This window comes from Phaseolus vulgaris, chromosome 6 (genome assembly GCF_000499845.2).
Source record: "Phaseolus vulgaris cultivar G19833 chromosome 6, P. vulgaris v2.0, whole genome shotgun sequence".
Lineage (NCBI taxonomy): Eukaryota > Viridiplantae > Streptophyta > Magnoliopsida > Fabales > Fabaceae > Phaseolus > Phaseolus vulgaris.
This window is the reverse complement of record NC_023754.2, coordinates 21,995,344-22,012,495: the sequence shown is the minus strand read 5'-3', so window position 1 is coordinate 22,012,495 and position 17,152 is coordinate 21,995,344. Positions and strand designations below refer to the sequence as shown.

Here is a 17,152-nt window from a genome sequence, read left to right as displayed (position 1 = left end):
TTTTTAATTAAATTTGTTAATAAGGTTAATAATTGCTTCACAAATTAAATGAATAAGTATTGTTTATTTTTAGAAGATTAATATTTTAGATATAGAGATTCATACTTGTAAAAACCTTTAAAAGCTCAATAATCTACTATACTCATATATATCTTACATAGATCCTTGATAGAACAAATTATCAATCATACCTAGTAATTCATAGCTTATAAGCTTATCATCAATCACAGTGAACTATAACTTATGATCATTAAAATATATTATATCTTATGTTAATCAAATAATATCTTTTAAGTATTATTTTCTACTTACACACACATACATCCTTCAAGCAAAATTCAATTTATTGAGCGAATTAAAATAGTAAAATATTCTAATTGTTCTTATATTCGAATTTGTTGAAACTCATCTACTAAGATGCTTATACAAAATCAACAATTTTACCTAATTTTTCAAAATTAGCCTCAAATCCTAAACTAACCAATTCTATCATTTTTAACAAATTTAAAACAACTTTTTAACACTTCAAAACTCATAACTTAGTCATAACTCAAGCAACTTAAACATACAATTATCCATCATATAATTTTAAAATAATTTAATTTTGTAATGAACCAACTCATCTAAATCTTCTAACTTGGGATTGAACTTCATATCAAATTCAAATTGAAAATAAATATAAAATTTATTAGCTCCTCCTATCTTAATTTATGTGCAAAAACCTGTAATCTTTAGAAAAGCCTTAAAATTGTTTTTTATGATATGGGATTTATAAAACCAAATATATCACTATAAACCTAGTTTAGCAAAGATTTATCTATCTTGCTTTATCACTACGAATCCCCTTTCTACATGTAAATGAAACAAGAAAAAAAAACTTAAAATATGAATAATAAACTACATGTAATTGAAACAAGAAAAAAAAACTTAAAATATGAAGAATAATAAACTTTAGAGAAATCAATGAATTTATAGAAGTATAGTTTAGAAAGATAATAAACTTTAGAAATTGATAATTAAACATTATAATTTATATATTCAACATAAAATAAATTTTTAATTCTTATTTTCTTCCGAGTGATTCACTGAACTAAAATTGGCTCTTTTATTTTATAAAATATTATTATATTATATTTATATTTAATTTATCAAAGTTTATATTGTATTTAGAAATATTATTGTTATTATTTTAAGGTGTACATTACACCTAACAAATATTTTATGGGATTAAAAAATTGATTCTAAGTAAGTGTGTTTGGATTCAATGAAAATACTATATACACATGAAAATACGAAGAAAAATAAAAAAAATCAATGTATTAAAACATATAAAACACTAAATATTTACGAAGAAAATTTCATATAATCGATTATGTTAGAAATCTTAATTAATTATGTGTATAAATAATTTATTATTATTAAACTTTACGTTTCTTTTTATTATTATTATTTTAATAATTATATTATTAATGTTAATTTATTATAAGATTTTATATTGTAATAAAATAAATAATAAAAATAATCAATAAAATAAAATAATTTCATATATTAATTTCATATTTATTTATAAATATTTCTATATTAAAATAAATAATTAAAACACTAAAACAATAAATAAAATAAAATACAATTAAATAATTTCATATTTATTAATATATATACATATATATATTTATATTCTAATAAATAATAATTATCATTGTAATAAAAACATTATATCAATAAATAAATAATTTAAATTTTCATATTTTATAAATTAATTTATTTTAATATATTATAATTATGAATATAAATTTTTATTTATTAAGATTTAATAATAATTCTTTTACTTTAATTTAAAATTTATTTTAATTCTTATTTATGTTTTAAATTTTTTATATCAATATTTTTTACAAATTAATTTTTGAAATATATACCAAATATTAGTATTAGATCAATTACATGTATTTTGAACTTTTCATTCACTTTTACCTTTTTACCTCTTAATAGAAATATTCTCACTCTTTTTTCCTTTCTTTCTAATTTTTTTCCCTTCTTTTTAATCCAAACAAAAACATAAATATTTTTATAATCAAATAATGTTATAATTAATATCAAATAATAAACTGGCTCATAAGTATGTTATTTTTTATAATCTTATTATTTAGGCCCCGTCTTATTAATGAAATTTTACGTTTGGATTATGATTACATTTATTTGTGTTTTTATTCATTTTTATTATAATTTTTTTGTATTTTATTTTTAAACTAATAAAAAGTGAGGTTTATTAGGAATTACAAAATTTTATGAGTCTCACACCTTGTTTAATAAACATTTTTCATAATTTTATAGTTTTTAATACATTGTGAACCATAGAAGATAATCCGTTAATAGATAATATACAAGAGAGTAAATACAGCACAACAACAAAATATTAAAGTAATTAAATTTAACTATGCAATCAAATACAAATATCTGAAAAGTCATGGATGTATTTATGTGTTCAACTAAGTGAGTGGTTACAAGCAGTGTCTCTAGCATATCTGAGTTTAAGAGTGTTACAATTTGTACAGTTATGATTAGTTGAGTGTGGGGTGGTTATGAATTTCTAATCTAAATCAAAATAAATAGATTCATATTCATTTTAACTAGATCAAATTTATTTGGATTTTTTTAAAATTCATTTAAAGTGGATTAAATCTACTTTGTTAATTAGATTAAATCCATTTTTTCAAATACATTAAATCTATTTTGATATGGCCACAGACTAACTTGGCTCGAACTGGACCTAACCCGACTCAACTTGGATGCGGACCAACTTGGCTCAACATCGACCCAGGCCCAGACCACTTGACATCCTGAGCCTGGATGACTAGACATCGGCCCGAACTCGAACGACTCGACATCAGCCCGGGCTCAAATGACTCGACATTGGCCCAGGCCCAAACGACCCAAAATCGACCCGAGTCCGGACGACTCAACATCGACCCGGGCGACTCAACATCGGCTCAGGCTCAGGCCCAGACGACTCGACATCGGCCCCGACCAGTACGTCTCGACATCAGCCCGGGCACATACGACTCAACATCAGTCTGGGCTCGTACGACTCGACATCGGCCCAGGCCCATACGACTCAACATCGGCCCGGGACTGTACGACTCGACATTAGCCCAGACCCACAACTTGACATCGGTCCAGGCCCGTACGGCTCGACATCGGCTCGGGCTCGTACGACTCGACATCGGCCTAGGACCGCTCGGCTCAACATCGACCAGAGACCGCTCAACTAGACATCAGCTCGGGCCTGCTCGACTCGACATCGGCCCGGGCCCGCTACACTCAACATTGGCCCGGGCTCGCTCAACTCGATATCGGCCTGGGCCTGCTCTGATTGACATCGGCCCAGGCCTGCTCGGCTCGATATCGGCTCAAGCCCGCTCGGTTCAATATTGACCTTGGTCCGCTCATCTCGAAATCGACTTAGGCCCAGACGACTCGACATCGGCCCAGGCCTAGACACGCCAACGACCCGGGCCAGGACGACTCAACATCAGTATGGGCCTGCTCTGCTCGACATCGGCCAGGGCCCGTTCGATTCGACATCGGCTGGGCCTGCTCAGCTCGACATCTATTGGGCCCGCTCGACTCAATATCGACCTTGGCCCGCTCTGCTCGACATTGGCCCGGGCCTAGACGGCTCGACATCGGCTTGGGCACGCTCGGCTCGACATCAGCCTTGGCCTGGTTGACTCAGCTCGACATGGGCATGGACCGACTCGAGTAGACATTGGCCTAGGCCAACTCGACTCGATATCGGCCCTGGCCGACTCGGGTTGACTCAATATAGGCCACTTAGCTCGACTTGGCCCAAGGTTAACTCAACTCGACTTTGGCCCGGAACGACTTGGTCGACTTTGGCCCATACGAACTCGATTTGACTTGGGCCCGGACGACTCGGCTTGACGTGAACTTGGGCCGACTTTGCTCAACCTGGATCGGGCCAAGTCAAAATCCAACCCAAAATGCAATTTGGATAATCCAAAAATGTATCCAATCTATATCTAATCCATATCCAATTAAATGGATTGAAATTAAAATTCAAAAATATGGATTTGGATTTGAGATAAATCCATTTAAATAGATTAAAACTAAAATAGATTTGGATAATTATGGATTGAATTTTGTAATTTGGTGGGAATGAAGAAAAAGTCAGGGCCAAATATTCTAAACATATACAAAAATACAGATCAAAATGAAGATGTATGCACAGGGAGAATGACTTTACCTATAGCTCCAAACCATGTGATACTTATTACTAAGTCAATAATTCTTGTTTAGATTTTGTTCCACATCTAATCAAAAGCCGTGCACACAAGATAGAAGAATACGCAGCAGTCTTGCTCCGGATCATAAAAAACCATTTCCATGATTCACTTAGAACACATCAAACTGATCAAGGAATAAATTACAAATTTTTACACGTCAAATTCTACACTACATGACTTTCCGCACAATTACTTTTACTTTTCCTAAGACTGCCTGATATCAAACATAGAACTTCTTCCAATGAAGTTTTTTTTTACCTATAGGCATTTAAAAAAATTACAATTATATATGTAATACAAATTCATGTCATGGACAAAGCCACTTGAACTTGTCATACAATGGAAGAATTTCATGTAATCTTGCAAATATTTCCAGTTTGTTCCATTATCACGTTCCAAATAATGTTTTCCGAATCAGATGGATGGAAAAAGATTCACCTTCTCCAACCTGTGGTAAAATATTTTCTTTCTACGTTTTGATTATGTAGCTGCTCTAGGTGGTTTCATGCCAAATCCATGCTTCACTTTCTCCACTCTGTTACATTGTCAAAAGGCATGGGTTCAAAATTAGCCAAGTTAAATGCTCTTAGAGATAAATAAAATTTAATGCAATATCAACAAACTTAAAAAATGTCAAATAGTGGAATCATATTAGGAAATGAAGTAAACATCATCATGTGGACTTAAGTTCAGGCAATGTACAGAGAAAGAAAGAATAATCAATTTGATGCATAAAAATGGTAAACTCTTCAATCGGATGCATCAAACACGACCATAAAATTCAGAAGTAAACCATCAGCACGTTTGCTTGCCTGTCTTCCACGTGTCTCTACAAAAGTTATCAGGCTTAAATTCCGCATCTTTTACATTTCAAATGTTTTTCTAAATATTCTATGTCATGCTAACATTTGATTGCATTAAACTTAATACATGGTCGTCTGCAAGTAGAAGATATATAATACCCAATAGACGTGTAAGTGACTCCGGTTGAGTTGAATTGAGTTTAGTCCAATCCAATCCAAATAAAAAAAGGAAGATTACTATCAGAGAATTGGGTGCAAAACGCTTACACCCCTCCTCGATGGAAACAAAAAAACATATGACAGAACATCAGAAATGTACCCTAGATCACTAGTACCAAAAATTACACAACTTTTCAGCTGTCTTATTTTCTTCATTTTCACCAACAAAATTGATAAATAAAATAGTGAACAATGAAGACACAAAAAAGAAAAAATTAAGTATACTATATCCCTTTTACAGAACAATAAAATGATTCACAGACTATCAGCTGCAGCCTGCTACAGAACAGTGCCTCTCACCCTTGGTAAACCTATAATGATTTGCAAGATTCTAATCGTTTTATTTCTAACCTAAAAACCATCTTGCAAATTGCCAAGTGAAAATGTGTAACTTGGAAACCTGTTTCCAATCTAGGGCTCAAGATCACAGGCAACTGTGAAAATGTGGCTTGTTAGTAAAATGTGATGAAAATTGTGTTTTAGGCAATCGGTAAAAACATATCATCTCTATGTATAAAGTAGGAAAAAGAGAAGAGTGCATTAAAACAATAAAGGAAGACTACTATTAAAGAATAGGAACAGAATAGCGCTTACGTTGGTGCAAGTTTGCCAAGGCTGTCCAACTCTTCACCTGTGTCTTCATCCAGGACTCTCCCAGAAATTTCAATGATATATGATCTATCTCTATCTGTGGGAAGTCCTCTCCCTGATAGCAAATCCAAGTCTTTTGGGTGAAGTTCCCTACCGTTTACAAAAACGCCAGTACTCCCACCAGAACATTTTTCTGGCAAGGGATGATTGAACTCATCTATAAAGGGCTGCAGGAGCAATCACTTCATTTAGTTAATATGATCAGGTTATGTCTCTAAGCATACAACAAACAGGTTGTGATAGAATGGTATAACTTACAGGAATTATTCCAAGACAAGGCCCTCCCAAGACACCCCAAAATCCAGCCCGAAAATCATACCTGTACAAAAGAAAATCTATTAGTGCACTATAAGCAATCAGCAGAAAATTTATAATTAGTTCAATGTAATTCTGTAAAGGGAATCTAGGCATGAAACTCAGTTTGATTCGGTCAATGGATATATACTACAGCCAATTTCAATTTAACTGAATCCACTAACCACAACAGGAATTGATCGGAGCTCTCGGATATAAATCAATCTAATAGAGCATCAGGTATAAATGGTATGGAAGGTTACAACTGACCCTAAAGCATACTAACCAATAATTTCCAGGCTGGATTGTTCCTGCTAGTTTTTCAGCCTTCTTGACAACACGATCAGATAATGGCTGCCCATTTACAGTAATGCTGATTTTGCTGCGATCATCTGTATGATTAGACCGGGAGAAATCTCGGAAGCTTTTCTTGATAATGTTTGCAAAAAATGATTCACCCCCTTTGTTGGATCTAGGATGATAGTGTTCTCGGCTAGCATCTCCAGAATCCTGGGAAACACCAATGTTTGAATAATCATGGACATCCATCTCGGTTGCCAGTGCAGCCTCTTTCAATGAATTTTGACGTGATGACATCTTGTCCACTTTTGTCTTCTCTTGCTCTGATCGACTACTTTGGTTTCCTTTTCCAAACCGATTTACTGCATGGTTATTATTGGAGTAATCAAAATACTCCTGTAGAGGTGAACCAGCAGGAGGAGGAGATAAAGAATCTGTCGTTGGTGGATGAATGGACTTAGTTGCCTCCCTTGGATCAATCATTGCTTCTGGACTATTTTCATCTTCAGAAGTACTGAGAGATGAAGAACGAAAACTTGGAATCTCCAGGGACTTGTTAGAGTTCAGAGCACCCATAGAGAGAGGTTCCCTGTCTACCGAATGAAAATCATAACCAGAATAATCATCAGATGAAAAGTTAGCACCAGTCCTGTTCCCATGAACTCGGGAATGTGACATACGACTACTCACAACCTCATTAGAGCTGTTATCACCTCTAGAGGGAACTCCCTTTGTTTCTAAAATAGGAGAAATAATCAGCTTCTTATTGATGACAGCTAAGCTTATTTCTGAGGAACAAGACCCACATTGCACTTTCTGCCGGCGATTTTTCACCAGAACCAATGCTTTTTTAGGAAGTAACAGCAACTCAGAGCAATTATGACATGAGATGAAGGGCGAACCACCAGCTACAGGATAGCAACGCCGGCTACTAGCAGCTAACATTACTTTGCGAGGACGAGTTCGAACAAAGCTACCCATCTCAGAGTTGAAATCACTACCCCATCTTGCATGTAATTGTTTTTCACGATAAGTCGCAGGAGGAATGGCTGGTCTAGAATTATGAACTTGCGGACCAAATGCCACTGGGATGTCATGATGGAATAACATAGGATCATTTGGAATATCAGGGAATCTGCTGTTAATGAATGAAGCAGGTGGTGCTGGCACCGAACCTCTTCGTTTGTTATCATAGCAATGGAAACACGAGCAAGAAGGTGGATGAAGCATTGCATTATTATGTGAGTATAGTTCATATGAATCTGGATTAGTATCAACATACCGTCCAGGATAGTAGGGATGCAATGGTTGTTTTGGGAACTGGTGTGGACCTCTCCTCGGCATTTGGGATGCAAAAGGATCCCCATATCGATTTGGATTATGCATTGAAGGAGGGAAGTTGGGCATAGCCATGTCATGACCACTTGCATAAGGATACGAATCATGGTGATGATAATTGAAATGAGTGGAGCCTGCCACGTGCTTATCAGTGCCATACAATTGCCTTGAAGTTCTGTTCAAACCTGATGATCCGTCTGAAAACCACGGATCAGAAGCACCATAGGGATGGGGATCTGGTGGAATCATCCTTTCATCAGGAATAATCTTTTCCTTTTGGTTGTTTACCAATTCAGAAGACTTACTGAGGTGAACCTTTAACTCATCTAGCTTCCTTAGAAGCTCAGCTCGATCCTGCTCAAGGTGCTCAACCATGTTTGCACCATCTGCTTCATTGCGATTCCTCCACGATCCCATATAATTATTAGAAAAGCCATTCGAAGGTCCTTCATCAGGATACTTCGAAGTGGAAAATCTCACCCTTTCCATATCAGCTTGTGGCTTTCTCCAAAACTCCTCCATCTCACTTCTCTCTCCATTCTGCCAATTAGAAATTCTCCCAGAGAATTTAGACCCATTCTCACGACTAATTCGAGACTTGGGCGGTTCCTCCTGTTCTCTTCCCATTGCTTTACCCACTTCATCTTTACTCGCATTGACATCAACATCATCATCAAATACCCCTTTCTCACCAATACCCTCTGATTGATTCAGAAATTTCTCGTCCATGTTATCTACTTTATCCACATCCCTTTGATTTTCATCCCTTAAGGGACCACTACTGGACTTAGCATCAACGTCCGAAGCATCACTGCGATCCACTAAGCCTTTCTCCAATGAACTTTCCGATTTACCAGAATCTACTCCAACTCCAACCTTCCCGTCATCCGACAAGCTACCACTCACATAACCCTTATGCTTCGCTGCAAATTAAAATCAAACGCAACTAAAATTAGAAACCAAAAAGCTTAACCCGTTTCCAATTTCTTTCCCACCACAACATATACGATCATTATACTCTGCCGCAAGTAAGACGCAAACAAAAACTGATTGAAAGTACGAGATCGTAGCAATGAAGTAGAATATGGAACTGCAAATTTCAACCACAATTTTGTCTAACAAGAATGTCTTCATTTCATTAAAGAAATTTGGAAGCACGTCAAAATCAAAAGTGAAAACAAAACCAAGGTGACAAGACGAGAGGGGCAAAAAGATACCTCGAAGAACCGCACCACAACCACCACATTGATAAACAGAGTAATCGGCGAGTTCGGGAAGAAGATTTTGACACTTTGGGCAACGCACCAATCGCACCTTGGCCGTGTCCGACATGAAGAAACGTTGAAGGAAAAGGGACTAGGCAAACAGTATCAACAACAGCCGAGAAGAATAAACGTTGAAGCACATGAGAAACGAAATGGGAAGAAAGCATATAAAAGAGTGTTTGTTTCTCCCTAAAGTGAATGCTTGGCTTCTTGGAAACAACAACGTTAGAAAGGGAAGGGTCGAAGGTGGCGATGTCGTTAAACAAACAACGCTTTCTTTCACAAAGTGAAAGCAATAGGCTCAGTGTGTGTGTTTGTGTGTGGGAGAAAGAGGGAGAGAGAGAGAGAGAGAGAGAGAGAGAGAGAGAGAGAGACTCAAAAGAGAAAGAGAAACTCTTTTTCTCGCTTTTTCTTTTGGCGCTGCAGCTGCTGCTGCATCTTCTTTTGGGTTTTGTTAGTATTTTTCTAAGAATCCAAGCACCAAAGACAAGGAAAAAAGGAAGAAGGGGTAATTAATTAAGAATCACAGCGGGGACAAAATTTCCTCTGGGAATCTAAGAATCTGGGGAGGTTAAACTCTGAAAGCTGAAATTATAATGGAAAACTAATGAACCCTCTTGATTTAATTTGTGTTGGGCTTCAAAGAGAAAGAGTGAGGGATTAAAAGAGTGTACGAGAAAAACACGGGATCATTTTCCAAGGTTGTAGTGTACTGGTTCAATGCCAACGAGGAGAAACGACCAAATAATTGTGTCCAAAAACCGAAATGAGAAAGCAGTGAAACGACGCCGTTGGGTAATTCCTCTTTGGTGCGTTTTGGGTACATGCCTTATTTTGCATAGGGAAGCGAGAATAGTAAAAGTAGCAGTGGTTTGAGACAGAAACTAAAATCTAAAACCGCAACTTAGTGGGTTAGAATGGAAGTGGAAGTGTGAGGTCAAGATGATGACTCTCTTCTCTTCTCTTTTCTTCTTCTCTGCTCTCTCTGCTTACCACTGATGCAGCAATCAGTTCTCAATAGGGGGCTTTTTCCCCTTCCATTGGATTCTTATGTAAATTCTAATGCTTATTTACTTTTTTTCTATTCGACACATTCATCTTTCTTATACATTTTTTTTTATGAATCTCTCAAAATATTTACCTTATTTAATCACATATTAAGAAATAAGATTAGCTATAAATGATGTCTAATCATATTTGATAATGCACGTTTACTAATTCCACCACAACTTTAGTGTTGGTTAACCTTGCAATGGGAAAATGTTGCTACAATTATGCTGCTTGTTATACAAAGTCATCATAGCATATTGGGGTTGTTTACTTGCTAAATACTTTATGCGTTGTATTTTGAATTTTGATACCGTTGAGTCAAGAAGGCTTTTTTTTTAAATAAAATAATTCGCAATTAGTGTGAATTAGTTTCGGTTCAATTTTTTAAAATTATTTTTGGTAAATATTTATAAAATAACGTTTTTCATCTTTGCAAAATTCAAAATCAATAATTGTTATTTTACTGTAATAAATTGTCAACTAACTACTTAACGTAAAGTCCTATATTGATTTTAGGTTAAATGTCCTTTTTTATCGTTTTCATATTTTAATGTTTTTATATTAATTTTTAAAAGTTTGTATTTTATAATTTTTTAAAAATATTTCAATTGTTTTTAACTAAAACGTTAAATAGATTAACAAACTTAGCATATTTAATTAATAGAATTATTTGTTAAATCGATTATCTTATTTAGTATTTCGATTGAAAATTTTCAAAATAGACTTTTAAAAAACAAAAACAAACAAAAATATTCGAAATTTAATATACCAAAATAAAAAATGTGAAAAAATAAAAATAACATTTAGTCTTCATTTTAAGTTTCATTAAGTTATACTCTAGCATGTCTATATAAACTATATGAAAACATGATTCTAAAAGGGAAAAAAATTAAAACCACCTTTTTATAGTAAACAACTACATTAATAGTAAAATATTTCATTAAGATGTTTAATTAAATTATTTAATAAAATAATAATAAAAATGATAATAAGGTGGTGGTATAATTTTAAGTCTAACTCAACCTTATAAAACTGACTCATGAAATTGAGGTTTGCACCCATTTATATACAATGAAATATCATAATCTCTAGTCGATGTGGGATCTCCAATACACTCCCTCACGCCGAGAGTGATAATTCGTGTGTGTGATAACATATTATGGGTGGTCCGATAATGGTCCGATAGCAGGTGGCCTAATAAGCTCAACAAACACTCACTAAGATAGACTCGAAATGACTTTGATACCATATTACTAAGTGGATTTTAAACCTATGTTGATATATATCAAAATAAAACACAAAAATGTGATAAATAACTAGACAAACTAGATAAGTAGACAATTAAATTAATTTTGTTTTGCGTTTTAAATTATGTTAATGGTAAAGTTGATTTTTTCTTTCACACCTAGGAAACCAACCAAGTCAGATATAATTAGTAAATTGCATGCTTTTATTTCTAAGTGTATCATCATATTAAGGATATAAGCATGGTGATATTAAAATCATTAAATAATAAATATCCAACTAGTGTAATATATTCTACTTATTTTAATAATTTTAAAGCTTTTGAAAAAAAATCCAGATATTTGTCAAAACATATTTTATAGAAAAAAAATTCGAAAGATATTCTCATACCATTCACGATTACTATTTTATTGAGTTTCTTAAATAATTTTTGTTGGGTCTCATATTTTACTTTGGACTTGATAACTTCGCAGTTTTTTTTCAATTATTCATATTAAACGAGTTGCTGAAATCTCACATAAGCATCTCAATAAATAAATTTGAATCTGAAAAATATACTTTTTTATTTATTAAACAACGAGTTTATATAAACAATTAAAAAATATTAAGTAATATTTCTTAAAGTTACCCAAATCATATAAACAACGTCAAAGTATAGAGAACACAGATACTTATAAGAAAGTAATATTAATTTTACAATTCAATCATTTTATATTTCGAAGATATCCCCAAAATCTATTATATAATTCTCAATGAAAAACAAAAGGAACTTAGCAAAAGACATTAGTAATTTATCCATCAACATTGCAGTTTAATCAATCAAAGTTTAGGTCATTGGCCTTGTTGTCTATCTACTAATTTGTGGCATGGTTAAGATCAATCTAAACCAAAGATTAGTTCAATATTTCACTAAGTTTACAAATGTATGATAATTAAATTTTATTTATCATGTATTTGTTTAGGGTTTATTATGTAAAATGTACGATAGTTACAAATTTTGATATTTTTTAAAGTGATATTTTCTCTTTTAATTTCCATTCTTCTCTGTTTTCATATTTAATTTTTTCATCTCCTAGTCTTTCTGTTTTTATTAATGATGGAGTGAACCTGTAAAAATATTATGATGTTCAAGTCAGTTTGAATAGAATCTCTAAATGTGAAAGATAAAAAGTCACGGTATCATCTTGATTTCTAAGTTATTTATACATTTTGATTGAATCCTTGTTGTCACGAGTTTACATAATCTTAAAAATAATCAATTTCACCTTAACCAATATTTGCAAATAATCTAAATTATTATTAATTAAATGATGTTTTAGAATCTCATTTTGAACTAATTATGTTGAGAGTTCATCAACAATTCAACCAATTGATATTACAATATTATATTTTTTTTTAAGTTAAAAAATACCAAACAAAAAATAAAAAAGTGGTAGACATGAAAATGTTATTTATTTATTTTCTTCTAACTTTCAAAAGAGAAATCAGAAACAAATCCAAAGGTGTCAACACAAACATATTGTATAACTATGATGTCAACATCCCAGTTTGGTCCAGCACAACATCAGGCTTCGCCTAAAGATGTTGGAGTCATGCATCATTACTGCCATTGTTGTCTCATTGTCATCTCCTCCAAACTCCTCTTCACTTCTCCCAACCATTAATAACCAAAACTCTAATATATTTTGTCATCACCAGTTATCATCCATTGAAATTTATGAAAATTACAAAATTTGCAAGTCTTTTCACATTTAACCAACTTACAAATTTTAATAAAATTTAGTTAATAATGAGGTACATGTTAGAAAATATGCTACTGGTGGTTTTTTATATTCTATACAAACATTTAAAATTTTAACCCATAATGAACAAAATCTAAACCATGCTTAAAAAACAATACAGCTCGTGAAAGAAATGGCATAAAGATGTGCATGTTTAGTGAAAAAAAAAACTATTATTTTGATGATATGTTGAAGTGGAAGTATGGGAGAAAAGAAAGAGAAACTGAAAAGCAAAGTTACGTGGTTATGTGTAAAAGAGATATTTTGAGGAAGAAGATTATCAAAATTGAGAAAAGCATTACGAGGATCAAAGTTATACATACATAATACAGCTGACGACAACAAAAACAGTTCCTTTCTTTATCACTGACAACTCTTCCACTTTTTCTATGGGAATTTGCATACCATCCTTACTCCTACTTTTCTAAATTTATTTTTTTAATATGAGAAACTATTATACATTATTTTAATTAATTTGTAATATTTTTCCACATTTTTTTATTTTTCATTAATTATTTAAATAAAAATAGTATATTTATAATAAAATTATCAAATATTTTAACTATAAATTTATTTTCTTACATATTTTTTTATATATATTTTTTATAATTTTTTATGTAGTCACTTGTTATTTAAAGTATAAAGCTAGTTGAGATGTAAAATTTTATAATAATGTCTAGAATTAAAGTTTTTATATAAAAAAGTAAAAAAAAAATTGTTATTTAGATTTTTTTTTTTAAATTCGCATAATTTGTGTTTGACAACTAATCTTTTAAGATAAAGAAAAAAAAACTAAGTGAAAATGGTTAATGAAGATAAAAATGACATAGTAACACCATATAAAAAAATAAAAAGGGTAAAAAAATGTGTAAAAAAATCAGTTAAAAAATGAATCTATAGATAGAAGAAGAAAATTAATTCCTACTATTAATTGTTATGAACTATAGATAAATAAAGGAAAAAGTAACTAAAAGTGGACAGTTACAACTGGTTGCAAAAATACAAGTATTAAAGAACAAAGACAAAGAAAATAGCAGAGAACTTTTTTGGAAAGATGCTAGTGGATGTATTCTCACAATTCATGCAAAATATGATCGTATGAAAATCAAGTTTCGTGTATGCAAAATATTAAATACTAAAAACATTTTAAAATTCTGTTGTTTTGATGTTTGTAATTATAACTAATAAAACAATAACGAGTCTGGATTTTGTTGACAATGTTAATAAAATTTGGATATGATAATATGGAAGTTAGTGGCTGGTTTTGGTAGTCATATGATGAAGTTAATATTATATACATAATTAATATTAATATTATATACAAAACATTACCATGTCCATGTGTTTAATGCAATTTATGATACAAAGTCGCCAACAAAATTAGCTGATTTGTTCTTAGTATGATGTCATCATGACATACCTACAAACTTAAATTATTTTTTTAATAAAGCATAATAAGTTGTGTTATTTGATTGTTTCATTGTTTTTTTTATTATGTTCCAATTGGTACATATTCGATGAAAGAAAGTCAACAGCTTATAATTGATTAACTAAAATAAACAAGAGATAGGTTTTTTGATATTTTAAAAGAAAAATTTAATAAAGTTAATTTGTAAAAAAGTTATATAATTCTAATTTTTTAATATAAAATATAAAATAGATTTATTTTTTAGAATCATTTTTCTTCTTATTTTTTTATGTACACTTGGATACCTTGGTTGGTTAAGCTTTGTCAACTCTGAACACGATAATGTAAAGAATTTTGAAGTAGAAGTGTGGTTTAATTTTTATTATTTTTTCATTTGAGACAGATTCAAAAGCCTATGAGAAGAAGCAAAATATGGAAGGTGGCCAAATGTTAATATAGGAGGGAATCACACTTCAACATTTGGAGAGGTCAAGATGTGCTGTCACTCTGACTTTTTCAAATGTATCAAACTAAAAATCCAAGTGGGAAAAAACAATTGTATCTGTTACAATTAAATTAATGAAGAGTATTATCTATTCTACTCATAAACTACTTTTATTAAAATACGTGACTGGTTATTTTAAATTTAAATTAAAAAATTAGTCAATAAGTTGAATATTAATTTGTTCAAATAAAATGTTGATGAGAAAAAACACATCAATTTTAAGAAAAGATATCACTCGTACATTAAAAAAAATGTCATAAACTGAACAATTAATGCTCAAAAGTTTTGAAAAATCAATTTAAAGCTAGACTTGTGTCGGAGTTGTGTGGTAAAAATATTGATGTTTTATATATAAAAACTAATAAGGTACCTGAGGTAGATTCAATCCTTGTTAAAAAGAAGTTAATAGAGTGGTGCTTGATCCTAATTGAGGGAAGCTAAGTTGCAAGTTTAGATAAAAAAATTTTGTCTAGACAGGTTGTACTCGACGCTGCAGTACAAAAAATATAGAGTGAGTTAAGCTAAGTTGTAATAAAAAAATATTAAATGGGTCAAAATCTCTTTAAGTAGATGTTTTGTTAAATATTATTTTGAAATAAAGAGAAATAACATGAGAATTGTTGTAGATTAAAACATTTCATAATATATAAGTAAGTGCAAATCTCACCTTATAAGTCGTTTTTATGATATTGAGTTAGACTTAAAAAGTTTATTTTTCAATATGATATCAGATTCATTTAAGATCTATCATCCTCCTGAAATTGTTCTGGATGCACCTCCTCCTCTTGAAGTCGGTCTGGATGCATACCTAAGACGCTCCACACGTCCAAGACGACCTCCTACATACCTAGAAGACTTTCAAACTGAATTACCGCTCACAAACAATGTAAGTACTAAATACCCTTTTTGTAATTTCATTTCATATCACTCCTTATCACCCAACTTTAAACACACTATTTCTTCTATTTCATCTCACACGGAACCACGCAATTACACTGAGGCCTCTAAGCACAGTTGCTGGCAGCAAGCCATGAAAGATGAATTACATGCTCTAGCCACTAACAACACATGGATCGTGACATCTCTACCCCCTGGCAAAACCGCCATTGGCTGTCGCTGGATTTATAAGATCATACATAGGTCTGATGGAACCATAGAAAGATATAAAGCTCGCCTAGTAGCTAAAGGCTACACCCAATTAGAAGACCTTGACTTTCTAGATACCTTTGCCCCTGTTGCCAAATTAACCACTCTTCGGCTGCTCTTAGCAATTGCTGCTGCCAATAACTGGACCCTCACTCAACTTGACGTCAACAATGCTTTCTTACATGGTGACTTGATTGAAGAAGTCTATATGAAACCACCTCCTGGTCTTGTTCTTCCCCACTCCAACCGTGTTTGCAAACTTCAAAGGTCTCTCTATGGGCTTCGCCAGGCTGGCATACAATGGTATGCAAAGCTATCATCCTTCTTAATTTCGAATAAATACACTATATCTAATGCAAACCACTCCTTATTTTTAAAACATTCCGGTTCTAATACAACTGCATTACTTGTCTATGTGGATGATATTGTGTTGACTGGCAATGACAAAGCTGAAATTCTTCACATCACCAACCTGCTGGACCAACATTTTAAGATCAAGAATCTGGGTGATCTCACTTATTTCTTAGGCCTTGAAGTCGCCCGCAACAGAAAATACACCTCAGTCAAAGAAAATACACCATTGATCTCCTACATGAAACAGGCATGCAGAATTGTTCCCCTATGCCCACTCCCATGGCACATTCATCTCGGCTTTCCATCACTGAAGGAACTCCGCTGAATGGTGACGAAGCCTCGGCTTATCGCAGACTTATTAGACGTTTGATTTATCTAACCAACACCAGGCCTGACACTGCTTTCAGTGTTCACAATCTAAGTCAATTTGTTTCTGCACCCACCAACAACCATAATCAAGCTGCCTTTCGCATTCTAAGATACCTTAAA

The 17,152-nt window shown here is 32.6% G+C and overlaps 1 protein-coding gene across 2 annotated transcripts; it reads right to left on the bottom strand.

The window, feature by feature from the left end:
• Positions 1-4,376: 4,376 nt before the first annotated feature.
• LOC137831883 (protein ENHANCED DISEASE RESISTANCE 4-like) lies at positions 4,377-10,179 on the bottom strand. Of its 2 annotated transcripts, none has more exons than XM_068639765.1 (5): positions 9,127-10,179; positions 6,558-8,832; positions 6,236-6,296; positions 5,921-6,144; positions 4,377-4,839 (listed from the first exon to the last, which is right to left on the bottom strand). In XM_068639765.1, exons 1-5 carry the CDS (start codon positions 9,239-9,241, stop codon positions 4,785-4,787), a joined length of 2,730 nt encoding a protein of 909 aa, XP_068495866.1. In that variant the 5' UTR covers positions 9,242-10,179; the 3' UTR covers positions 4,377-4,784. The 2 variants fall into 2 exon arrangements, with proteins under 2 accessions (XP_068495866.1, XP_068495867.1); XM_068639766.1 differs by having other exon boundaries at positions 6,236-6,283; positions 6,587-8,832; positions 9,127-10,147.
• Positions 10,180-17,152: the final 6,973 nt, after the last annotated feature.